The 26,007-nt window shown below is 43.7% G+C and overlaps 1 protein-coding gene across 1 annotated transcript in view; it reads left to right on the top strand.

The window, feature by feature from the left end:
- TENT4B (terminal nucleotidyltransferase 4B) overlaps positions 1-25,557 on the top strand; it is a 36,918-nt gene extending 11,361 nt beyond the window's left edge. Inside the window, exons 2-12 of the mRNA XM_072980870.2 lie at positions 11,930-12,053; positions 14,566-14,612; positions 15,300-15,420; positions 16,769-16,876; positions 18,329-18,457; positions 18,904-19,117; positions 20,608-20,734; positions 20,830-20,933; positions 21,431-21,618; positions 22,565-22,729; positions 23,637-25,557. Of these exons, the coding sequence (XP_072836971.2) occupies positions 11,930-12,053; positions 14,566-14,612; positions 15,300-15,420; positions 16,769-16,876; positions 18,329-18,457; positions 18,904-19,117; positions 20,608-20,734; positions 20,830-20,933; positions 21,431-21,618; positions 22,565-22,729; positions 23,637-23,816 (1,507 nt within the window). The 3' untranslated portion in view covers positions 23,817-25,557. The remainder of the gene's footprint in view (positions 1-11,929; positions 12,054-14,565; positions 14,613-15,299; positions 15,421-16,768; positions 16,877-18,328; positions 18,458-18,903; positions 19,118-20,607; positions 20,735-20,829; positions 20,934-21,430; positions 21,619-22,564; positions 22,730-23,636) is intronic.
- Positions 25,558-26,007: the final 450 nt, after the last annotated feature.

Raw genomic sequence — 26,007 nt, forward strand, 5'->3', positions numbered from 1 at the left:
TGTGACCAATTCTGTTTTTTTAAAAAAGGAAAAGTTTGTGTCAATCCTTAGAATTACACAGTTCATAGAATCATAGAATCATGGAGTTGGAAGGGGCTTATAAGGCCATGGAGTCCAACCCCCTGCTCAGTGCAGGAATCCAAATCAAAAGATATCTGTCAGGTGATGGTCTACGTTTTTCTTGAATGCCTCCAGCGTTGGAGCACTCGCTACCTCTTGAGGTCATCGGTTCCATTGTTGGACTGCTCTAACAGCAAGTTTTTCCTGAGATCCAACCGAAATCTGGCTTCCTGTAACTTGAGCCCATAGTTGCATGTCCTGCACTTTGAGAGACATCTTTTTGAATCAGTGTATTCATAACAAAGCAGTAAAGTATGGCTTAAAATACTAGTAGGGCTTTCACGCACAGCCAGATGCCAGAAGTTGAAAAGACGATTGCATTTCAGAAAGAGAGAGAGTATAATACATGCGTGTAAATTGGGATTTGCATTTTCTTGGAACATAAGACAGAGGGAGGAAATCTTGTCAGCTTCCTACTAGAATAATTGCAACAGATTGTGGAAAGCCGGTATGTTTGTAACCAGATGTAAAGCCTTAGCATTGCTCTCTGAAGCTGCAAAAGATAGTTAACATTCTTTCATACCAGAATCCAGCGTTTGGGTAGCGGAGTTGCTGCACAGAGGTGATCAAATTAATAGGCGTTGGTGTCAGATTATTTGTGGCCTGTGTGACCGAGGACTTGCTCTGAGTATTTTCCAGTTATGATGATGTAACCAGTAATAAATCTTGGCGTAAAATCTACTCTTCTTGGACTTCTAATGTTACACTGAGTGTTGGTTTATTTTTTAAGGTTTTTTTTAAACAGGGCTTTGTACTTTCATAGCATTGATCTAAAATCTCTGGACTATTTGATGCGTAGAATGACTCACAAGTCTGTTATACAAATATATCGCAAAGGTGTGTCTTAAATGTCAGCTCCCATGGTTTATTACCACTGAGCGGGTTCACTTGGCCTTATGTGATTTTTTTTGTATGCAGAACATCAGGACTGCATCTGGTGGGGAAGACATTGGAATCATGGGCTGGCCGTGACGTTTCTTGGTGACAAGGCAGAGGCAGTGTAGAATATATGGAGATATATCCTGCACTGTGTTTAAGGTTGGTCTAAAATAAATGTTTCCTCCAAGGCTAAATGTGAAGTAAAGAAAACAACACAATGGGAAGCCTTGTATGAGGTTAAGATGCTGCAGGACAAGCTCGGCGATCTTGGATTGGCATGTGCCGTATCTGAGCAAACGCACACAAATTGTGTATGGCGCAAATACTGGGGATAAGGGCTGTGTAGCTCGGTTCAGGAATGGCGGCTGGAGACATTGTCTTGAAATTTTCTGCCGGTAGTTTGCTTGCCTGCTGTGTTCTGAGCTCTACACGGGCGAAAGTACACTTCTGGATAATATTTAAAGACCTGACGGTTGTTCGCTGAGACGGAAAATATTTGATGCTGATTCAACGAAACTTAATTGGGAGAAAGGGTCAAAACGAGATCTATCAAGCACCATTTGTTTTTTTTTAAGTCATGGGTCTGCCTTACAGGGCAGGTGGCAACACGTGTGTTATTTTCACAAGTGCCGTGCAAAGGGATAGAAGTGACACACTTGGCCCTCACTGCCTTCCCAGTATCGTGGTGCTTTCTCTTTAGTTTGGCTTTCTCTCTTAACCGAGAACAGGAAAAATCAAAACAACAGAGTTCAGTGAGATTTTCACGGATGGGAAAAGGGGCAGGCCGTAGCTTTCCATGGGCCCCGCTCCATTGTGTGTGAAAAAGAGACACATCGGAAACACTAATAAAACTAATGCAGTTGCCTCGCTCTTTATGGTTGTCTCCGTGTCCCACTAAAACCAATGGAATAAGTTACTTGGGATTCATCTAACTCCCATTGTTTTTTATAGGGTCCAGACGGACTAGCTTCAGTTTGATTGGGCGACCTTTAAGGTCAAGATGTATGGAAAGGCAGCCCCGAGGGTAAAAGACATAATACGAAAATAGAGCTAGCTCGCGGCAAATTCTTGAGATGCTGGATGGTTCTGGCTTCCTCCCAATGGACATGAATACCAGCAAGCTGCAGGCTGGCTTGGCCGTCGGTCTTGTCCTTCCCACTCGCTTTGGGTGAGCAATCTTTTTTTTTTTTTAAGTGCAAAATTGCTTTAGGCCTTACGATGTTGTAGAGTGAAATTTTCTGGTGCCATGAGTCAGCCACTCGGTATTGTTCACTGGCAAATGTCTGTTTCACAGTCGCGGTGCTGGAGTATGTTGGTGTTTTTTGTTTTTGTTTTTTGGGTTGGTTTTTTTTTAAAGAACCCAGGTCTGAAATGGAATAGGTACCTTTGTGCTGAATATGTTGAAAATGTTTCCTCCTTTCAAAGCCCTATTTGTGCCAGAAACAAGTGGGAGAGCTTTCTTTTCGATCTACAGATTTTGTGGCCTCTAAGAGGTCTCATTGGATGTCCTGGTAACTTGACTCGCAGATTGGTATACTTGAAAAGAAAAGTTTTTATAACCCCAATGATGGGGCTATACAACGATATATAGACACTGCAGGTACCCTGGACTGGCAAAAAGATGAATTAAGTGGGTTCTAGAGCAAATCAAGCCTGAACTATCTCTGGATGCAAAGGTGATGACACTGAGGCTTTCATACATTGGGCGGATTGTGAGAAGAGTCTCCGACAAAGACAGTAGCACGTGGAAAGGTTGAAGGTGGCAGGAAAAGAAGGCCACCAAATATGAGATAGATTGGCTCTCTAGAGGAAGCCACAGGATTGAGTTTATACTTACTTTAAAAGAGAACACACAATAAAAAACGAATCAAATTTTAAAGTCTAATAATAAAAGATGCATGGAAAACCTTTGTACAGAGCACTGCTGAATCTGATCTAAAATATTTGCGTTTTAGCTTCTAAATTTTTAGAATGAATCCAGAGTGATTTTTTTTTAGTAGGAGTTTTAAAAGGGCTGTTTTAAGAGTTCTGCTGGGGGCGATCACAGTCTTCTAGACAGATAAGTCAAAGGGGAAAAAAAAGGGTTGAGGTTGAGGCAAAGAGTAAATAAAGGGTAGAGGGCTTTACAGTTGTTGGTTGGCCAGGCAGGTTAAGTCAGAATGTGTGGTTTCAAAGCGTCTTCATGTCTTTGTTGGTTTCGTTGCTGCGTGGCCAAGGGTGCATCCGTCTCTGGCTTGCTTTTCCTTAAGCAAAGACCCAGCAGAAAGCCGCCCTGTAGCCTAAGAAGCCTCCATCCTTTCTCTTGGACAAGTGCTGGAAGCGTTGGGTTTGCCAGTTAAGCTGTTTGATGCATAGCTGGGATGTTCACCGTGACTGATTTCAGAAGCTCAGCCGGGATCCCTTGATAGGGCGAAGAAGAGGTATTGCTGATCTGAGTTGGCAAGACCGTACTGGACAGACCCGCAGAGCCTGGCGTCTCCTCTCTCTCTCTCTCTCTCTCTCTCTCTCTCTCTCTCTCTCTCTCTCTCCCCATGTGTGCTGAAGCTGTATTTCTGCCCCCGGTCATAGGCAGAATTTCCATGTATTGAAGTTTTACTTGTGCAGACATTTCGAATGTGGCTCTACGTCAGTTCAGATAAACGAGTTCTGCCTTTTTAGCATTGTTAGTGTTTTGGAAATGGGGTGCGTTTAGGAGAGAACAGGTTTTCTGTTGTTCAGACTGAGTTGAACCCCCCCCCCCATCCTGATCAAATTTAAATGTTTTAGGATGCTTGTATACTAGTCTAAATAACATTCAGTTGATTATATTTCACAGCTACATTTTTAAAAAAAGTTTGCCTTCCATCATCTCGTCGTCGTTTAGTCGTTCAGTCGTGTCCGACCCTTCGTGACCCCCATGGACCGGAGCACGCCAGGCCCCCTCCTATCTTCCACTGCCTCCCAGAGTTGGGTCAAATTCATATTGGTTGCTTCGATGACACTGTCCATCATCTAGGTGATAACAAACATTGTCATGTTCACTTTGGGGTATAAGAATGGACTAGGAAATGGCTTTGTTTGAGCAGGAGCTGTTACTCAGTTCTTAGTCTTTTGGCCTGATCCTGTTTACAGCTGGACCAGCATCTAGGGCTGATGCTTCGGAGCCCCTTTTCACCTTCCTGCTCCTCTCCTCCAGCAGGTGGTAGCCGCGTAATAGCTAGCTGTTCTTTGGGAAGAGGAGAGTGAACAGCCTGGTCATTTCAGTAAACGCCTCTCGGTCCTGGGATAGGAAAGAGGATGGTATTGGGTCCCGCCAGCGGTTTGATAGCATTGCGCCTTCTAAATGCAACGTGTGTCCCTCTGTAGCAGGAAGGGGCAACTGATGGCCCTCTGGGTCTTGTGGCGCTGCCGTTCTTGCCAGGCCTGCCCAGGAAGGCAGAGGTTCCAGGCTGATGAAAGTTGGAGTGCACAAACGTCTGCAGAACCACAGATTCCCCGCCTGCGATCTGCTGTGCGTGAATGTGCGTGGCAGGACACAAAAGTGAAGGCTCAGTAAGCTTAAAGGCATTTACTAATGCTGACAGGTATTGCTTTGCAGAGTTTTGTTTTTTGAGAGAGAGAGATAACCTTTGGTAAACGTGTGTACTTTACCAAAATGAAAGGGGAATTGTAGTGATAACGTGCCATCTGTGCAATGTTGAGAAACTGACTTTCCATCCATAAACTTTCACCCAGACCAATCTCAGTCCTCAGAGTCTGCTTTGGAGGAAACGATTTAAAGATTAGCATTCCACCTCTTTGAACCAGGGGAGAGGAACAAAGTCGGAAGACCTGTCTCTGTGCTCTTGTTCGGAAATGAGTTTAACGTGCATCAGTTTGAACTGCATTCCTTTTCCGAGAGAGGGCAACTTTAATCCATAGTGCATGATACAATGAAAACTACTTTCTTCTGCGGTTCTAAATGGATACACTGGAAAATATAGTTAATTTGGAAGAGCCAGTGATGTTCGTAGTACTGCTGTGCAGGACTCTTGTCTACCAGCGTTTTAGAGGTCATAGAGAGTAAAAAGAAAGAAAGAAAGAAAATCTGGATTTTGGTATGCTGCTCTTTTATTTTCAGAGATCTGGGATTTTCCCTTCTGTATACCTTAAGTTTAGAAGACCTTGAGCAGGGCTATTGAAGACTGGACATATTGGAAATGTCTCGTTCATAGGGTTGCTACAAGTCGGAAATGACTCGATGACATATCACAATAACCATACACAACAGATCCAAGTGCCATCAACTCATTTGAACCTCATGGGATTTTAGAAGTTCCTCTTAGCAAGAACGTTGGTAAGAACGTTTTGATTTCTGGTTTTTTAAAGCACAGATGTGACAGGAACAGTCCTTTTCCTGATATTTTTAAAAACACCTCCATGCTTTGACTGAGTCCCAGATCAAACACTACAAGAGGTGAACTACTGTCCAACTCACCCCAGTCAAAACCGCAGCCAAGGCTGGAATCAGATGTGCCTCTGAAAATATATGATAAATATGCCTCCAGGTATGTTAACCAGTTGTAAAGCCTTTGTATTTGCCACATTTCCCGTAAGAGCTAAAACATCTGTTAGTACAGTATTAACTTTTAATGTCAACACTGCGGGATCATGATCCAGTGGACTGTTAAAGGTAGACAAGTTGTATGCTTTTCCTACCTCCATCCTTTATGGTGTTGCTGTTAGAATTCAGAGGTGCTATGGCTGAACAAAAATGCAATGTTTGCCTTTTTCAGTTTTGCCCAGAACAGAAGTCTAGCAGAGTTTAAGGAGCAGGACATTTGTTCTTCCCATAACTTCAGAGAATCATGGTAGGGAAGACAAGACTTGAAGGAGTCGTCCCTGAATTGATTCTTTAATGAATCTTCTTCTGTTCTTCAGGGTATCAATCAGGTTGTTTGCGACAGAAGAGGAAACCGTTAATAGCCCTTCCTTAAGCCCAAGGGCACAAAAGCAGACAAGAGGTTTGAAGGACCAAACAACAGTAGCTAGTCTTTATAAGGCTTCCCAGGAGAGTAAAGGGCGTTTTAGTGTTGGAAAGACATGCCCTCGCTCTTTTTTCTGTTGTGGCTGGTAAAAATAGAATCCGACCCTGTGTTTGAATGCAAAGCAATGAGTATCCCTGGAGATAAATATGTGTGTATAATTCTGATTTCTATATCTTGATTTTTTTTGGCATTACACATCACCATTGTTCATCTGGATCCATATTCATTTGGCACAAAATGCAGCTGCAAGACCGATGGCTGGAGGACTCATTTGTTTCTAGAGCGATGGGATGGTGGTGGTACACTGGCTTTCTTGGCTGTCTGTCTGTTTCTGGTGCTAATTCAAAGTGCTGGCCAGTATCTTTTAAAAGCCTATTTAATATTTAAAGAATTGCCTCTCTCTATGGTTCTGTTCATCAGTTAAAGTCCAAAGGAGATACAGTACCTGTTAGACCCATACTGTTTTGGAGACCTGCTTTGACTTTTTGGTGGAGGGTTCGCCAGTCATTGAAATCTGGTTTTGTTCCATCGCTCTGTTGACTTTCTTTTGGATTGATCTTTGGTTTTATTTGGAATATGTCTTTCCGTCTTGATACTGTATGTTGGGAACTTTCCTGCGTGTTTTACCCTGTCTTGTAACCTGCTCAGATTTCTTTGCTCTCAGCCACCTTGCATGCTCTAGTTTTCTTTTTACTTTCTTTCTTTAAAGCCTTTCAATACTGGCCTTCAGTTTAGCCATCCTCAGAGTGGCTACAGAAGGTCGTAAAAATCAATCAAATGGTGAAAACTTTTTTAAAAGGCACTAAAATGTGACAAAAGGCAAGGAGCCATAAAATGGCTAAAAGACCACTAAATCACAACAAGAAGTAAGAACTGCCTTAGATTTCAAAATCCTGGGGGAAGCAAGTTGCTTTTTTCTTGGCATCTAAGAGATACCAGCATGAGTAGGCAGTAAGTGAGAGTTGACCTTGTGGAGAACATTCCAGAAGTCTGTCTTTCTTTATTCGTAGGAGAGCATTGTACATTTAAAATTATGGACGTATAGTATATGAAATACAGGTAACGTTCAAAGCAAATTAAAATGTTAAGATACCCATAAAGGCTGCATTGACTGAATTTCTCCTCAGTCACAGAATATCTATCCTATATCCCAGGTAGTCCCATTTTATTTGATAAATCCTTGATCTTCCTCCTCCTCTTGAAAAAGTCGATTAAGTGACTTCCAGCCGGAGTCTTGTCCTGGTGGGAGACACTCTTCAGCCTTCATCCATTTGGCTAGGTGTGTACAAGAAGCACTACATTCAAGAAACGAGGCATCACAACAAGGGGGGAAAGGATTATTGTTCCTTAGGAGAACCTTTGAGTAAGATCTTCGTGGGCAGGATGAGTGCGGAAAGGTGGGAAGGATAATCTTGCAACCAATAAAATAACACCCGGTATTCCTTAGTGCTTCTTGAGAACAGGTATTCCCCTCCTTTGGGGCCAAAAGATCCCTTCTACCTGTGTGTAATTTGTGTTTATTTGGGGGCTGATATCATGGTTTTTTAATCCTGCTTTTTACAGAACAGTTACTTCTTAGTGTTTTGCATTTACGTTGTACAGTAGCTTTTATTGTTTGTTATTGTACATATGCTTTGAAGATTGTGTGGAACACAATAATAAAAAGGTTTCTGAAGTGGACTTACTGTTGTATCACATCTGTGCAACATCACTCAGTCAGAGAAACTGATAGTATTGAAGGGAGTTCATAACTTTGATTGCTATATTCATTTTTTTTAATTTTACTTTATTATCAGAATGCATTTGGTATGTTTTCTCAGCGTTTTATACATTTCAAGTGGAATTACGTTTATATGTGGTGGTGTTTATATGTGTTTATTGGCTGCCAGGGGCAAGCTTCTGGTTTTTTTTATTACAAGAAGAAAAACATGGTTTTTATGATGGGCAGCTTTAGAATTTCAGTTACACTTTAATGTTAAAGTGCAACCAACATGTGTGTTCACCGACTTGAATTAACTACCACTATTTATAGTTCTTCCTTCCCAAAACTGGGCTTGTAAAAAGGGAGGATTCTCACTGCCTCTGGAAATTCGGCCGCCTACCAGACAGGCAGTATATGGAGAGATTTCGAAACCACAGAGGCTGCATATGATCCCACTTCCCTGTATCCTTCCATCCACCCTTTCTAGTTTTTATTTCCTCCAGGCCAGAAAAGTTGGAAATTTTCTGCTCTGTCCTGTTTGCAGAATAGAAATAGCTCTGCTTGAGGTGGACGTTTGTGTCGCCTGTGATGGAGAACCAAACCTGTCTTCCTTTCTACCTCTAAGCAAATCTGTGGGCTCCTCTGGATGAAATCTAGCATGGTTTCATCATCTCATAAGCCCCTTTGGTGGTCTCCAGGGTGTTCTTCCTCCATTACCTCCAAAGACAACGTGCAAACTACACCGCCTTAAGCTAAACCTTCCTCCTTCTTCTCTCTGCATCTGATATTTCTGTACCATCTTTCCCAGAGAAGAGATCTGTGATCTTAAAAGCTTTTGTTGTTGTTTAATCAAGTCATGTCTGACTCTTCGTGACCCCATTGACCAGAGCACGCCAGGCCCTCCTGTCTTCCACTGCCTCCCGGAGTTGGGTAAAATTCATGTTGGTCACTTCGATGACCCTGTCCTACCATCTCGTCCCCTGTCGTCCCCTTCTCCTCTTGCCTTCACACTTTCCTAACATCAGGGTCTTTTCCAAGGAGTCTTCTCTTCTCATGAGATGGCCAAAGTACTGGAGTCTCAGCTTCAGGATCTGTCCTTCCAGTGAGCACTCAGAGCTGATTTCCTTCAGAACGGATAGATTTGTTCTCCTTGCAGTCCAGGGGACTCTCAATAGCCTCCTCCAGCACCACAATTAAAAAGCATCAATTCTTCAGCGATCAGCCTTCTTTATGGTCCAGCTCTCACTTCCGTACATCGCTACTGGAAAAACCATAGCTTTGACTATGAGGACCTTTGCTGGCAAGGTGATGTCTCTGCTTTTTAAGATTCTGTCTAGGTTTGTCATCGCTTTAAAAGCTTGCTTAATACAAATAGGCCTCTTCCGTTGACCTAGTAAAAATATTGCCCCAGTATGGACTTTGGAGTTTCTTTTAGGGTTGCCTCGAGTCTTCTGTGTATGCATTTTGGTGGCTGAGATAGAGCATTCACGGGTTTCCCTTCACAGATGCAGAATTTTGTAGGGTTCGTAAGCTTCAGAGAGGGCCCTGAACCTAGTCAAGGGAGACTTGGAAATGTCATTAATGAAAACAACAGTTTGTCCTTGCCATATTTTTAAAGAAACAGTACATAAAGACTTGCTTTTTGAGTTGCAGTCATCCTCATTTCAGCAGGTGGCCTGTGGCTTTTTTGGGGAAATAAAATATTTCTCTTACTCTGCACCCCAACCCCCAATTTTCTTTGCATGTTCGTGGTACGAGGCATGTTGGGAAATTGGTTTTTCTCCAAGCAATTGAATGTAGAACTAACATGTGTTTAAAAAATGAGCCCAAGAAAAACATTGTCAAAGCAATTTGTAGACTGTCCACCAATATCACTGACTTATACTAAAGGCAAGTCATCTTTTCCATAAAAGAGAGGTGGATTTCAGGTAGACTCTTGTTGTGGAAGAGAGACGTAGGCGCTGGGTCTCACTTGAGGGGAGAGGATGTGGAAAGAGGCTGGGTAGGCAGGCAGAAAACTATCAAGATGGTGTTGGCTAAATATTGGCATGCCATATTCTGTGTCTGCCGCATCATAGAAGGATTGTTTATTTCTTGCTGATATGAGAATAATGGTTTAGAATCATTGCTTTAGAGGCCTTCAGGGTGACTCTGTTGCATTTCACACCCATCTTCTCAAAACTTTAGAACTGATGAAACAGGGGTTGGCCAAGGCAGCCTGCACAAGGGGTTTGCGGAATTCTTTTTTAATATTTGTATGCTTGCCGCTTTTAGGTTTTAAATGCTGACTTTTCAACGATGTAAGCCGCCTTGGGTTCTTTTTTAAGGAGAAAGGCGAAGTAATCCTATTTTGAATGAGCGAACCGATGTTTACTTACCTGCGAGGGAGAATGGGAGAGGAAGGTTGGAGAGCACCTTGTATTTCTGTTCTTGGGCAGGGCAGAGCAGGATGGGCTTCCCTCTCCTGGCAATATCTTCTGTTCCCTGTGCAGAGGACATTTTTTGTCAGCTAGCTCGCTTCCCTCCGTGGAATTCCTCACACAGGCCTATATGCCGTCTGCTGTGGCTGCCAGGCTCCTGGATCAATCTATAATGATAATCCTGACTTGTGACCCTTTTCAGGGTCTTCTAGATCAGTGGTTCTTAACCTTTTTGAAAGAAACGCCCCCTTGAGCCATTGAGGAAGTTATCATCGCCCCCCTCCCCATGGTGATGAGATCTTTTATTTATTCATTCATTCATTCATTCATTCATTCATTCATTCATTCATTCATTCATTCATTCATTTATTTATTTATTTATTACACTTAAATCCAATGACCCCTGAAAACAAAATTCAATTCCAAGAAAATGAAATGCCCCCAAAAAGTAACATTTAATGATTTAGTTGCAAGTGAATTTTAAGACGCAAAAAGAAATATAAAAAGGGCATAAAAACAAACCGCAATGCAGGAACTAAAAATTTCAAGACGAAAACTCTGAAACTAAATTAAGATTGGAGGAAAACATATATTCATGCACATTGTAAAAAGGCTGCAGCCATCTTCACAGGTTTGGCTTGCTCCAGCGCCCCCCTGCAGCCCCCCTTCTGCTCCAGCGCCCCCACGCCGCCCCTTTTCGTTCTACCGCCCCCCTGAAAAATGAAATCGCCCCCTGGGGGGCATTATCGCCCACGTTAAGAACCACTGTTCTAGATAAACAGTGCTCGGACGTGGTCTCCCGTCCCTTTCTTCTGAGGACACTTCTGAGACTGTACAGCTGGCCCAAGGCCCCACAGGCTGGCCCTTCTGGACTCCCAACCTCTGGCTCCACAGCCAGAGACCTAACTCACTGAGCTATCCAGCCAGCCTTGCATCAACATAAGGCTTGATTAAATTGGGTTTAGAGTAGTTACAGTTCCTTCAGCCATTCTTTCCCATCTATAGTTGGGGAAAGTTCTTGCAACCGTTCAATATGGATGAAAATGTTATTCAACTAGGCGGTTTTCTATGTTGCTTTATACCATAAAGGAGTATTTTTGTGCTTCCATCATTTGTGTAATAGTTCCGTGCGCAGTGCAGCTGAGCTTGGACTTGTGGCTAGGAAATGGGATGTGAGGAACAGTGTCGATTCTTCTGTCATTTTTTTCCCATGACAGTTCATGGAATCATAGAATAATTTAATTGGAAGGGGCCTATGAGGCCATTGGGCTCAACTCCCTGTCCAAAGCAGGAATCCAGATCAAAGCAGATCTGACGGAGGGTTTTTCAGTTTTCTCTTGAATGCCTCCAGCGTTGGGAGCGCTCACCACCTCATAATGTCATGGGTTCCGTTGTCATACTGCTCTAACAGTTCGGAATTTTTTTCCCCTGATGTTCCGCCTATTCAGTTCAAACCAAGCCTGGATTCCTGTTGAACCGTAGATTCTGTTGACCTTGGTGTCACCAGGAACAGAAGCTCCTCGTTCTGGTCTTGGCGCATATATGGGGGAAAGCAGCTGATGGAAATGCATATGCTTCATCACAGCCCTGTTATCCCTGTAACTTGTAGTTCTGATCTTACCGCTTTTAAGTGAGTTCAAGGCTGAGACCTAACATATGGTTACCAGGTATAGGTTGTCGCTTAGTGTCCATGGGTCTGAATCCTATTGAACTTGGTTGGACCCTTTGAGTTCAGAAGCCCAGAATCACAGTACATAGGGCTATTATTGCTTCGTGGAGCTAACTTGATTTTTCTTTTTCAGACTTCATGAAGAAATCCATGACTTCTACAAATACATGTCTCCCAGACCTGAAGAAAAGAGGATGCGGATGGAGGTGGTGAACAGGATAGAGAGCGTTATAAAGGAGCTCTGGCCCAATGCAGATGTAAGGTTAACAAACTTCTGCTTAGTTATCGGGAGGAGTGGGGGGGGGCTGTTTGTTTCTGGGAAATGGTTCCCTGAATAGGGTTCTAGGTGTATGTTTGGCCTCGGATCCACAACTCTGCAGTTGAGGAAATGCAAAGCCTAGAATAAAATTAGGTAAATGCTTACCTAAGTTTTTAGAAGGCCAGCAGAGGCAAAACTGCTGGCCAGGAAGAGTTAATGCTCTGGATGAGAGCAGCTTGGCCAAGTACAGTTCAGTTGCAACCATTCCAGTTTCTAGCTATCCAGTGATTCAGCAGGAGTGGCATCGTAAGGGGCTGCAGGTCAAAACCTATCTCTTAAAACCTTCAACTTCCATTTCACCGCTTGTTGGCCCCCTTTCCTCTAGACCCTGGCGGGTGGCAGCGGAAGCGGAAGTGGCGTCGGAAGGGGGAATCCCAGGCACGGAGGTGCCTCCAGACCCTATTCTGGATCCGCCTCCCGTTGTGCCAAACTCCACCACTGCCTAAAGCTCGGCCACCCCACTGCCTCCATTGCCAGCTGCTCCGGATCCTGGCCTGCTGGAGCGCGAGCATCACGGCAACAGCCTCTTCCTCTGGTTGGCCTGCCGGGGGGGGTCACCATCCAGCGAGTTACGGCTCGGGTGCCCACAGAGAGGGCTCTGCGTGCCAGCTGTGGCAAGCGTGCCATAAGTTCGCCATCACAGCTCTTGACTGTCCCCTTTAACTTTCCCCCGTAGGAATTTTATAGGTGGCAAAAGAGCTGCGAATCTCCCCGAGTAGTCTTGAAACAGATGCATGGCTAGATTTTTGACTGTGTTGAACTTTGGAATTCTGTTACTCCTAATAATTAGCAAAAGGGCCGCATGTAAACCATGCAGCCAAATCAGGTGACTTGAATGGTAGCTCCTTTTTTTTACAGGGGCTCAGTTTCTGTATACTCTGAAACCTATGTAAAGTGGGGAGTGGGGGGACGTCAGCTAATTGCTTAGTGGCTGACAAATTAAGCAAGCAGCTAGCACCCTGCCCAGACCCTATTCAGATTTTTCCCACTAACTCAAGCCAGTCATACTTGGTTGCAGAGCTCTAGATACGGAAATATAAAATTGGGAGAGAAGGAACGTCTGCAGGACTTTATGACTTTTTGATAAAGAGCCTGGAGGACAGAGACACAGAAAGAGAAAGAGAGAGAGTATATAATTAGCGTGTCTACGAAAACAATAAGACAGAATTGGTGTTAAGCGAGCCTTTCTTAAACTATGATTTTATTTATAGAACCCAGCAATTGTGTCATTTGCTCTGTTGCTCCAGGGAATGTGCTTAGACAGGAACATTCCTAATAGGTGAGAACTGTTCTTGGCATCAGCCGGACTCCCCCATAAGAGTGGCGAAGAGAGGCTTTAATTATCCTGGGATTGAAACGCTAGAGTGGACGAGAAGAGGAAGCACGTTAAATTCATTTGGGGGAAAAGAAAGTGAAACTTATTAAAACGAATCAGCAGCAGGCTGTTAGGATTAGCACGACCCTTAGAGGCCATCCGGTTTCTTTCTTGGCACTCTGTCTAAAAACAATATTATGGAAACGGCACGGGTGGCGATGACTTTTCTGTGGGTGTGCTTTCCTGCCTCCTTTCAAACCTGCCCCGTAAAATCAGGGATCAAAATGCCTCCATGCAGAAACACCATGCGGCACCTGTATGATATAGGGGTCCCATTCCTTCAACGCTTGCGGGCAGAGATGAAAAGGCTACCTGCCAACATAAAGGCCCAGGGACGGCTTTATCATGTACCTGGTGCGTTGAGGGTGAGTTGAATTGAAAGATCACCCATGCGGTCCTCGTAGTTGAGCCAGGCCTTCCAGATAGTCGCCCCGGGTAGACATTGTCTAGAGGGGCGGGGTAAAAATCGAATAAAATAAATAAAATAGAACACTGTTGTGCATGTGTTTTTATCACATGGCCTCCACCTTGTATGCTGTATGATTATGATAAGAGTTAGATGAAGCCTTTGATGTTATAAAAGTCGGCGTGGCGTGGTTTGCCCTTTAAAAAGCATCAGCAGGGAGGTGATTCGGTGGTAAAGAACATTTGGCAACGAGAACGTCTGACATTGAGTTTCAGTCTCCTCTAGTTAAAAGCATTGAATTGTGTGTTGTGGGGGGGGGGGGGCGGAAACGTCCTGTTCAGCCCCGTTCTCTCCCCCCCAATGCCATGACTCTGGCCACCCCAGAATGTAATTCTGAACATCTTTGCAGCTTAGAAATTAGAAAGTTCCTCCTGCTTGATAGCAGGAACCTCTTAGGATTAGCAGTCGGCCGGCACGTTTTAGAAAGTGAAGGCACAGCAGCAACTTGATCCACTGAAGAATTAATACTAATGTCTTTTACTGTAGCCAGACTGAATATTTTCCATAATCTACCAGCTGATGGCAGCAACCCTCAATGCTACTATTTATTCCATGTTTTTGGAGAAGAATTTTAACTTACAGCTTGTGCTATTTTTCCCCTCCCTCCAGGTGAAGATATTTGGAAGTTTTAAGACTGGTTTATATTTACCAACTAGGTGAGTACTTATTATTATATCTATATCCTCCCTCCCACCACAACCCCCAGAGCTCAAGGCAGCATACACAATCCCCCCCCCCCATCTACCCTTCACAGCAGCTTACACTTGTGTCACTTGAAATGAACACATTTTCCCTGTCTTATATAAGTGATATTAAGGCTAGACAGCAGCCATTTTTATGATGCTGAGCTGGGACATTATATAATTTTATTGGAAAGCGTATTTGAAGTTAAAAACGGTCACTCTTAAATAAGTTGTATTCTTTTCCTTTTTTTTTAACCTGTCTCCTAACCAAAGACATGTTCATTTATTCTGAATCATTCCTGCATTGAGCAGTGGGTTGGACTCAATGGGCTTATTATAGACCCCTTCCAACTCTATGATTCTATGAATCTGTTTATTTAGATCCTGCATTGAGGGGTAGAAATCATTCCATGGTGTATTCGCGAAGGCTTTCACGTCCGGGATCTAATGGTTGTTGTGGGTTTTTCGGGCTCTCTGGCCGTGTTCTGAAGGTTGTTCTTCCTAACGTTTTGCCAGTCTCTGTGGCCATGGGCATCTTCAGAGGACAGCACTCCCAAGCAAACTACAACAGAGCCTCCCATTCTGATTCAGAATCTGCTTACTCGAGTGGGAAACAGCCTTCGATTTACTGTTTTGTTTTGTTTCTGTTTTAAATTCCAGTGATATTGACTTAGTGGTGTTTGGGAAATGGGAGACGTTGCCCCTGTGGACCCTGGAAGAGGCTCTCCGAAAGCACAACGTGGCTGATAAAGGCTCCGTAAAGGTTTTAGACAAAGCAACGGTAAGTTTCCTTTTCCCTTGACCCTCTCTTCCTTTCCAAGGTAGGCACAGAGACCATCCAGAGATGCCAGGCAGGGCATGCAGGACAGCTCTGTGGGCCTTTAGCTTCTACGGCAAGCAAGGCGTGTTTGAGATGTGTGTGTAATGCTGTTCCTACAGGCCCTGCAGACTTTCATACAGGTTTGCCTGGTGGGTGCTGCATACCTTCAGGCAGTACTGCTCAGCCTTTACCGTCTTGCATCTCGTTGATTAGTTTATCAAGGAACTCGAGTCGTTCTCCCCCCCCCCCCCCCAGTGCTGGAAATGCAAAACACATTTTTTTTAAAAAAAGACATTTGTATTTTTAGATGCGCGCGGTTCCTGTTTTTATTATTGGTGACATTTGGGTGGGTGGGTGGAATAGGGGACCGAGGAGAAACACTTATCTAACGTTGCTGCTGGGATGTTGAAAGATCACAGATGAGTAATCTCTGCAGGCAGTATCAGTAGCACTTGAAGACGGGAAGGGAGGGATCAAAGATTCACAGCGGGTTGGACTCCATGGCCTTACGGGCCCCTTCCAACTCCATGATTCTATGAAAGGAAACCGAATTCTTAGTTCTTTTTATGAAGCTCCTCTGTTTTGCTCCGTTTGCTTTTCTGTCCTACCAGTGGTAGGGCTTTATGCCTGTGTTTCTCAGGAAATTTCAGAGACTGCCGCACACTTGAGGGGAGTAGAGGGGAACAACCAGAAGCTGTTTGAGAAATACGGCATTGGTGGTAGATGGTTGATCAGAGGAGTGGTCCAGCCTAAGGACAGGCTGAGCTCTTTCAGTCCTGATTTTCTGGGGGTCCATGGTTAAGCGCGAGCCACGAACCAGCTCGATTCGTTTTTCGATTCGTGCCCACCTCCAGTTCTGACTTTCGTAAAGGACACCTCTGTGATTTAGAGGAGGCTTTTGAATCTTCAGCAGGCTTCAGCGCTGTAATTTGGATCCCAACGAGATCCAAATTCCAGTTCTCACTTGAGGGCAGCGTTGTCTTTCAGCAGGAGCTCAAGAAGCATCTCTATGTGATGTGAGTTGCTCGCTCTTTCTGCCCTGTGCCTTTTCCTTCACCGCCCTTGTAGGAATTTTTTTTTTCATTCTGTGGCCTTGTGTCTCCCCCTGCTGTCTGTTTATGACTAAAAGTCGTTTGCTTTGGGCTTGAATTACTGTCTTGTCGCTGTATAAAAGCCCTCTCGTGCCCCGTGGAAGACGGGATTCTATAAAGATTAGTTTTCTTTAAGTGAGGGCTGTGCGAACGGAGGTTAAGTGGAGCAGAAAAAGCTCTTTCTCTGACATAAACATTGTGTTTTACTCTTTCCTTAGGTACCGATCATTAAACTGACTGATTCCTTCACTGAAGTAAAAGTTGATATCAGCTTTAACGTTCAGAATGGGGTAAAAGCTGCTGATCTCATCAGAGATTTTATCAAGGTAAGCTGATACCTGTGAACTCTTTCCTCCCAACACAGATTGCTCCCATTTGAATTTGGTTGGGAGCCGACAGCAGCAGACTTAACAGTAATGCACTTTCTTGAGAATTTTCACTGCTCCTTCTCTTCCTTTTTCAGCTTAATCTGGTTTGGCTACCCGGCAGCGTAAAGAAATGCTAGAGAAGTTTTAAGGAGGGAAAGGGATTTTAAAAATTCTTGTTAATGCGTTCAGAAGAATCAAGTTTTAATTAGCAAAAGATGGTTTGTAGGATGGGCTCACTTTTACAGATGCATTTTAATGGAGGGGTCTTCCAGTTCCCAAAGGGGGACCCCCTAAGGGTCACATGGAGCCACGCTTTGTCCACCTTGAATAGTAGTTCCCAACCTTGGGTCTCCAGAGGTTCTTGGACTACAACTCCCAGAAGCCTTCTTCACCCCTCGCTGTGCTGGCCAGGATTTCTGGGAGTTGTAGCCCAATAACATCTGGGGACCCAAGGTTGGGAACCACTGGTTTAGAATTTTTTTTTCTAAAACATCTAGCCCTAAAAGAGTCCTTCACCTTATTTTACATTTTCCCCCAGCAGAGGGCACCAGAGAGCGTGCAAGGAGTTGGTCCGTTTTAAATGCCGCTTTCAGAGCAACTTTTCCCTAGATGAATTCATGCTTTGTAATTAACGCAAAGCAAAGTTTGTGCACTGACAGTAAATTGGCCGCTTCGGGAGTGTTGTAAATGGGCCGATACATTTATTTTGACAGTTAAATTCCGGTGACTGAGAGAACGAGTGAGCCAATGAAAAGTACCCAGTGACTGAGCGCACACATTTTTTGCCTTGCGATAAACAGCGCTTGCTGTCAACCGGCCAGTTTCCTTGGGGTGTTTCGCCAAGTAGACCAGGGAGGCAGCCATGGAGTTTGTGGGGGCCTCATCTGCCTCCTATCCACCACCACCCCCGGCTTGTGCCCCTTACAAACCACAGCCGGCCACTTTTGCAGAAATTCAAGTGACTAGATAGTCATTTTTGGGTTTTTTCCCCCTACAGTGTTTTCAAAATGTCTGCAAGTTTGACCACAGCCCAGATGAACTGGGACAGAACCCACCCTTGTTGGCTCTACAAAAATCAACTGTGTTCATCTGAATAATTTCAGAAAATGTGCCATTAAGTAAGAATTAGAGTAATGCATCTATTCTGCTCTCCCATTTCTTGCCTTGGTCCTTTTAAGAAGAAAGGTGGGGTAGAAATACGCTTAGTTTCTTATTTACTAATTAATTAATTATGTTAGATCCTGGCTACACAGCAAAAAAAAAAAAAAAAAAGCGCAGGAAAACCAGCCGTTCATGGCCATCGCTAATCACAGTGTCATTTCTAGCAGCATATGTGACAGAGTTGTGCTTTTCATGCACGATGTTGGTGAAGTGGACTTCTGATTCCCATTTCCTTTTTTTCTCTTGCAGAAATATCCTGTATTGCCATATCTAGTTTTAGTTTTGAAACAGTTTTTATTGCAGAGGGACCTGAATGAAGTCTTCACAGGTGGAATCGGATCTTATAGTCTTTTTTTAATGGCTGTCAGCTTCCTCCAGGTAAATTATGAGCTCCTTTCATTACATGGCTTTTTAAAAAAAGAAAATAGTTGCATGCGTTCTTGTTTGCAGTAATGCAGGCTGCACATTAAACTTAATCTGCGCAGCTTGTGGGTGGTTGGGGAGAAATGAGCTGTTAGGCATAATAGCAAATCTTTAATATAAAATACTGCTTAGACTATCTGCTTGCTAATCTATGCCGTTATATTCCTTGGAGAGAAAGACCACTATGTTTAAAACCACAACTGGTAATAACCTTTCTAAAGGATGAGCACATTCAGCTGAATGAAGGAACCCTCTCTTTGCTTTTTGTAGAGTCCTCCTCCGCACGAGCTTTCAAACGGAGATGCTTTCATTTCACCTTTTGAGTTTTATTTTTAAAGGGCCTGTAAAGAAAGAAGGAGAAACGATCTTAACGCAATATATATATATATATTTTACAACAGCTGCACCCCAGAGAAGATGCCTGCAACCCCGATGCCAACTACGGGGTTCTTTTAATAGAATTTTTCGAACTCTACGGCCGTCATTTCAATTACCTGAAGACTGGAATCCGAATAAAGGATGGTGGTTCTTACGTCGCCAAGGACGAAGTGCAAAAGAACATGCTGGATGGCTATCGGCCATCGATGCTGTACATTGAAGATCCCCTACAACCAGGTCGGTGGAATGCCTGCTATCGCCCCCATGAAGGTTTTTTTAAGATGAATTTGTGCAGAGCACAATTCTTAAATCCCTGGCGTCTGCCCGGCTCCGGATTGTTAGTCCTTCATAGAATTACCATATTTTTCGCTCCATAAGACGCACCTTTCCATAAGACGCACCAATATTTTAGGAGAAGAAAACAGGAAAATATAATCTGTTTTCTTCACTCCGTAAGATGCACAGACTTTCCACCCCCCTGTTTTGTGGGGGAAAAGTGTGTCTTATGGTGCGAAAAATACGGTAGACCCACTGGCTGAAATACAGTGGTCATTCACAACAAGAGTAGGCCATTGAATCAGTAGAACTTGCCTAGGTGTTGACTGAACAGATCTTCACTGATTCAGTGGGCCTACTCGAGATGTGACTTTCTCCTGGGTGTCAGCTGTGGCATCTATGGAGCCTACGCAACAGTTGACTTATCGCTCAGCAGTTGATTCTTTAGTTCAGGCACTCTAATGAAGACAACTAGAGACGGGCACATACTAAGAATGTCATTCGTTGATCCTGGTCTTAACCAGCAGTGACCTCAATGAGGAGCCACGTCCTCCCGATATCTTGCTCTCCAATTATACTTTTAAAAAGTCATTGCCAGCATTTTCAGTGGGGTCTGGAAACAAACCAGAAGCCAATGCAGCTGTTCAAACGAAGGAGGAGTGTATCCCACTTCAAGTATCTGGCAACTACATTCTGGATGAGTTGGGTGTTTCTGATAGCCCCTTGTTGGGTGCAAGGCAGATGCGATGCATCTTGTGTCCGTTTCCAGAGGCAACACATTTCAGGTGTCTTGCCATCTTTTCTTTGAAGACTTTGGATCACTCACCCTGCTGTCTTTTTCTTTCTTTCCGATCTTGCCTGCTAACAAGGCCAGACTTTGCCAAATTAGTCCTTAAACGTTGCATAGGGTTTGCTTTCCATCATCCCCTAGCCAGGCCGGTCAATGTTCAGAGACAATGGGGATTGTTGTCTTGACAACATCGGAGAGCCTAGTTTGGGGGTGGGTGGGTTAGGAAGGTTAAATTTAGCTCAAAGTGACAGTGATCAAAGGTAATGGGGATTTCTCTGTTGTTTTCTTTCTTGTAAGTGTGCTGGCTAACTTTGTTCCTCGGGCTTCGGTCAGAGTCTCCTCGGAAGACAAACCTGGAGATCAAACTCATATTGATTTCAGCACTCTGTTGTCCAGAAGCAAATGGTCTCTTGTCTCCCAATCCCTTTGTTCCCTAGCTAAAGGGAGGAAAAGAATAGAAATCATGTATCCATTAAAGGAGGGCTATGCTGTGTTAGTCTTATAATTAGTGGCACTGATAATTTTCTTTGGCAGACCAAGAGGTTGATCGGTTTGTTTTAAAACTAGAGCTTCCTGGATCGGGTGAGGTTGGATTTTATTCAGAGGCCCTGTTTCCCTACGAGTCTCCTTTGTGAATGTATTGTTGTTGGTTCCTCTTCAGGTAATGATGTCGGAAGGAGTTCTTATGGTGCCATGCAAGTAAAACAGGCCTTTGACTACGCCTACGTCGTTTTGAGCCATGCGGTCTCGCCAATAGCGAAATATTATCCCAACAACGAAAGCGAAAGGTAATAGATCGTATCCACGTCGGAGGGAAGGTTGGTTTCTCCTTCCGCCCCGTGCTCAGACTTTAAACCCCATGACGTTTTCTTTCTCTTCCCAGTATATTAGGGAGAATAATCAGAGTTACACAAGAGGTGGCAACGTATAGAGACTGGATATCAAAGCAGTGGAGAGTACAGAACAGCACTGAAACTGCGTGCAACGGTAAGGTTTTTTTCCTGCCTTGCCATCATCCTTTGGAACCAGAGAAGGCAGTCTCTATCACATAAGTTGTACGAGCTTGACAGTTCTGGACGGCTGTCTGTGTTTTGAAACAAGCTGGTTGTCCTCAAGAATTAGAGGCAGAAGCTCAAAAGGGTCATGGCAGGATCCGGTTGGCCTTTGGGGCAGAAGGGTTGGTCCTGACAAGACCGGTTTGGTTCAGAGCCATCGCCTGTGGTCACAGGGTTGCCCTCATCTAAGATAGCTGCCATTTATGACTTGTAACCAAATTGAACACAAGTTGCATGTCCTCCTCACAGTGGAATCAGCATATGCCAAAGTGGACAAATGACGCAGGCGCTGATTCCATTTACAGAACGAGAGCTGATTGAGGAACATTGTATGGGTGGCATGGATTTCTCTAACAGAAGTCAAACTTGGGAGCAATTCTGTTGTTACAAAAGGGTGCTTATGCTGTCCTCTCTGATCTCTGCTTGCAGGCAATGGTGTGACTTTGATAGTAGACAACCAGCAGCTGGACACTTGCAACAACAACCTTTCGGAAGAGAGCGAATCGCTTGGGAAGCCTCGGAGTAAAACCTCAGAGACACCAAGCAAACACTCGTCTAATTCTTCGTCAGGCCCTCTGTCGTCGTCATCTTCCACACTTTCCAGCTCCAGTGACGTCGTAAGTGCTGTTTGCCAAACACCTTTCATCTGGATTACTCCAGGACACTCTTCAAGAGACCCCCAGAGATCCAAAATGCAGCAGCCAGGCTGTTGAAGAGGGACCGTGTTATGCAAGATTCATGTTACCTCCTTGATGAGTTATCAGTCTGTTCCCGGACTCCATGTATTGAAACTGGGCCTTCAAACCCGAAGCAGTCTGGATTTCAGAGTTGCCTCTGCTAGCATGGACCTGTTAGCAAACCGTGCTCATCTTCCGAGATCTACTGAACAGCTCGTGGCCTTTAGCAGAGTTTCACTTTTGGGAAACTAAAATGTACACAAATCGGCAATTTGTGTCGATTCGTCTTTTGGATGAACAGGTGTTCAGCGGTTTCCAGCTCAACTTCCTTTGGCGGGCAGCCACTCAGAGGTGGTGCCCTAGCTTCCCTGCCCCGCCTCCTCCAGGCGCTGCGGTCGCCTGCTAGAGGAGGCAGGGCTGGGAACTGCTGAACACACCTGTTTGGCCAAAAGATGAACCTGCCCATCTCTAACCCAACTATGCAGTAGGTACCCCGGAGGAAGTTTGTTTGCTCCCCACCCCTGATTATGACATGTCCTAGTTTCTAAGAAAGATCACTGTATGTCGACGATTAGAATACTGAGGTTTAGCCCAGCGTCCACAGAATGTTTGGTGGGAGATGTGCAGTCCTCAGCGCATTCTGCGCTTATCCTTTCTGGAAAGAGTGTGTGCATTTTGTGAGCACAAACTGGTACCCCAAAGTTATTGGACCCCTCATAAAAATGTGGTATAGCCCTCTGCATCCTCTGATCATTGCGAGCAGCCTTTTATTTTCTTTTGTGTGCCATTTTTTTTAAGGCACTAACGCTCTGATTTTTCCTCCCACCTTTCTGCTTAACTGTCCGTCCACGTTTCTACAATACGTGATGGCTGTTTTCCCTGCCAGGAGTCAGATGGAACACCTTGCAAAACCTCTAAACAGCTGGGCTGCCGTCAAACTACCACAACCCAGACAGCTGGTCAGGACTTACCGCTGGCCTCCACGCAGCTGAGCGGGAAGATCCCAAGCAGTCAGACGGTGAACGCATCCAACGCTGCAAACAAATCTCAGGTTGGTGGAATGCCAGGCTTAGCTGTCTTGATCTTGTGTCTCTCTTCCCCCCCCCTCCCAGGTCTGCAGGTCGTGTTCCCTGATCCTGGGTTTAGACACAAACCGGCATCTCTGACTGTTGGAAGCCAGATAGCAATGTAAATCAGCAAAGCCTGATAGATAGACAAGCCATTGTTGCCTGGAATGATTGAAACAAGGAATAATCTTGATATTCAGATGAATATTGATGTGCTTGCCTGTGATTGTTCGGTGTCATTGTTGAGATAAATGCCAGCTGTGACAAACAACAGGTTTCTGATCTTTGCCCAAAGAGTCTCTGTGTTGCTCTGTAGGACTCCTGGGGGGAGTCAAGCAACCCGTCTTGGGTTTTGGCATGACCTTACAGTTAAAATTTGGAAACATGCCATGTCCAATCTGCTGGTAGGGAGATACTTATTTCTGTATTTTTAGAAAAGCCTCCAGAATTTGAGAAATGGATCTGTTGGGGCCCCAGAGAACCAAATGGGGTGGGTGGAAGGAATCTAAATAAATGCAGAGGAATGCAGATCTTTTGCAGCCTGAAATTCCACCATAGAGAGTGTTACATCAGAATAACACCATAGAGAGTGTTAAATCAAAACACTGTACTGTGTTCACTGCAGAGTCTCATGGGTACCTTAAAGATTCATTAACTTTACTTGCCCTAAGATTTTGCAAATTCTAAGGCATTTGTTGAGATGCAAGAGGTAAGATCTCAATTGACAAGACCCCTATTAAAATAGGCTTGTGTTTATTGTGTTGTTGGGTCTTTAGTTGTGAACTGCCCGGAGTGGCCCTCGGCCAGATGGGCAGTATAAAAATGAAATGAGATGGAATGAATGAATCAATGAATGAATCAATCAATCAATCAATTTTCTCTATTTTGCAGCACGGATCCACGAGATTATTCCGCAGTTCTTCCAACAAAGCCTTCCAGAGTCCAGGGAATTCAAGCCACAGTCCCTCGGTGACAAACAAACCCCACCCGGGCAGCAAATCTCATCAATTTTGCCACGGCAAAAAAAGGAAACACAAGAGGGACGCGGTGCTTTCAGACCTTTGTAGATAGTTTTCCTCTCCAAAAAAAGAGAGAGAGAGAGAAGAAAAGAGAAAATAGTTATTCTTCTGTGTGCAATGATCTCACACTACAAGAATAAGGTGGACCGCGACTCCCTCAGGAGGTCTCATCCGGGGTCTCAAGACTGTTGGGAATGTTGACTAGCAACACATTTTAGGGTTTGTTTGGTTTTTTTTTCCCAGCTCGCCACGGAACAGATCATGAAGACTGATCACTGCAAAAAAAGAAAAAAAAAGAAAAAGAAAAAAAATATATTAAAAGATATTAATTAAAAAAAATATGTGGGGGGGAAGGGGAGGGTGGAAGAGGCTGCTCATCGGATAAATTATATGCTACAACAGGGTTGTTTAAGGTATAAAAAGCTTGAATGTACAAAAATAAATATTTCCCATCAGCTCCTCCTGTGTTGGAAATGTAGGGGTAGGACTTGAGTGTGTTTAAGGGGTTGGTAATGGACTGAAATAAACAAAAGGGGGTGGGGGGGGCGGGACAGAAAAAACATGTATTCTAAAGGAGACCCAAAGCTCAAAGCAGAAAGAATAAATTTGAGCATGATAATTTTTTAAAAAATTATTTTGCATATATTTACCATTTTATTGTGTATCTCTCTGTAGATGACCATATAGGAAAACTGACATTTGTAATAGTGGATTTGTTAATAACTTTTTACATAACATTACTGTTTAAATTGTAGAAACGACTCCCTCCTCCCCTTTCTCCCCCACCCCTCAGGATTAGATTAAAAACTGTTTTAAATCTCATTGTCAGCAGAACATCAGACGAATCTGGACGAAATAACACGGCTCAGAATTGTGGTGGGGTTTTTTTTTCCTTCCTTTTTTAGCCTTGAAATCATTTAATAGCACATTTATGCGTTCTGCACAAGTCGCGTCTCTGAAAGGAAAAAAAAAAAGACGTGTTTTAAAGTGTACAAATGAATCCTTTGTGAACGCTAACCTTACAGTCCTCTCTGGAGAGGGGGGAAAAAAAGAACTTTTCATCTTGTTTCTAAAGTGCCACGTTCTCAGGCAAAGGGATATTTCCAGGTTTTCCTTCTTTGTAAAACAAGAAACCAAGGGTTCAATGATGTATTATTTCTTGGACGGACAGATTTAGCTGCATGGAAAGAAAAACCACTGACGTTTGGTAATACCTGAATTTTGGAGAATGGTCTAAATCAGCCTTCTTGGGCCAGGTTCCCTTCAGAAATTTTAGACGGAAATATCCACCATTTCCCACCACGGGGTGATGGGACTTGCCATTGAGTTGATCTAGAAGGAAGGACGTGGTGAAGGTAATCTACCCTGAATCTTAATCCTTTTCCATGTGCCTTCATCCATATCTCCCCTTCTCATGAAAAGAAAAAAAAACTTTTTGGAAAGAAAAATGTGTAGAGAAACAGACCTGGTTGGCCTTTTAAACATGCATGCATGCATGCGTTATCCTTCATCCCATTTTAGACCTTTTTTTAAATCCACCCTTAAGAGAATTCAACAGATTTCAATAATGGGTTATTATTCCATTGCTATCGCGGTCTGAAGAGGTGGAACCAGCTTTTCCGATCTAGGTATTCCTCCACTGCGTTTCCCCCCCAGCCATTGAGCCTCAAAGATGTTTGAATGGACCCAACTCAGCCATACCGTTGTTGATTTTATGATTGCAGAGATGGTCACGTTACGAATGTGTAGAGCTGTAGTCGCTTGCGGTATTTGCAAACAAAAACAAAAGGAAATGGAGCACTTTAATTGATAGAATGTAAAGTGACATTTACTGTAATATTTTTTTTTCTTTTGAAGAAGAGTGTGTGTTTGTGTGAGCGAGTGTGTTCGAGATGTAAGACCCTATTTGGTGTATCCAGTCTGGGGAACGGTTAACAATCCCTTTTTCTTTTCTTTTTTTGAAGAGTAATGATCGCTTTTAGAGGTTTCTTTGACAGATTGCAGACCAACTTGACCAAGTGCCGGGAGCTTTTTAAGTAAAACAATGCGACACGACCAAAAAGAAAGAAAGAAAAGAAACAAAAAACTGTCATGACTGGAAAAAAAAATATAATAAAATAACATCTCTAGATGTTAAAGTATTTTGACTTTTCTTTTTAAAGGGAGGGGAAGAAAAGGACATGTCTTAGCCACCATAATGCTGACAAACACTAAAATTATATATTATTAAAAAAAAAGAATGT

The sequence above is a fragment of the Pogona vitticeps genome, chromosome 10 (assembly GCF_051106095.1).
Source record: "Pogona vitticeps strain Pit_001003342236 chromosome 10, PviZW2.1, whole genome shotgun sequence".
Classification (NCBI taxonomy): domain Eukaryota; kingdom Metazoa; phylum Chordata; class Lepidosauria; order Squamata; family Agamidae; genus Pogona; species Pogona vitticeps.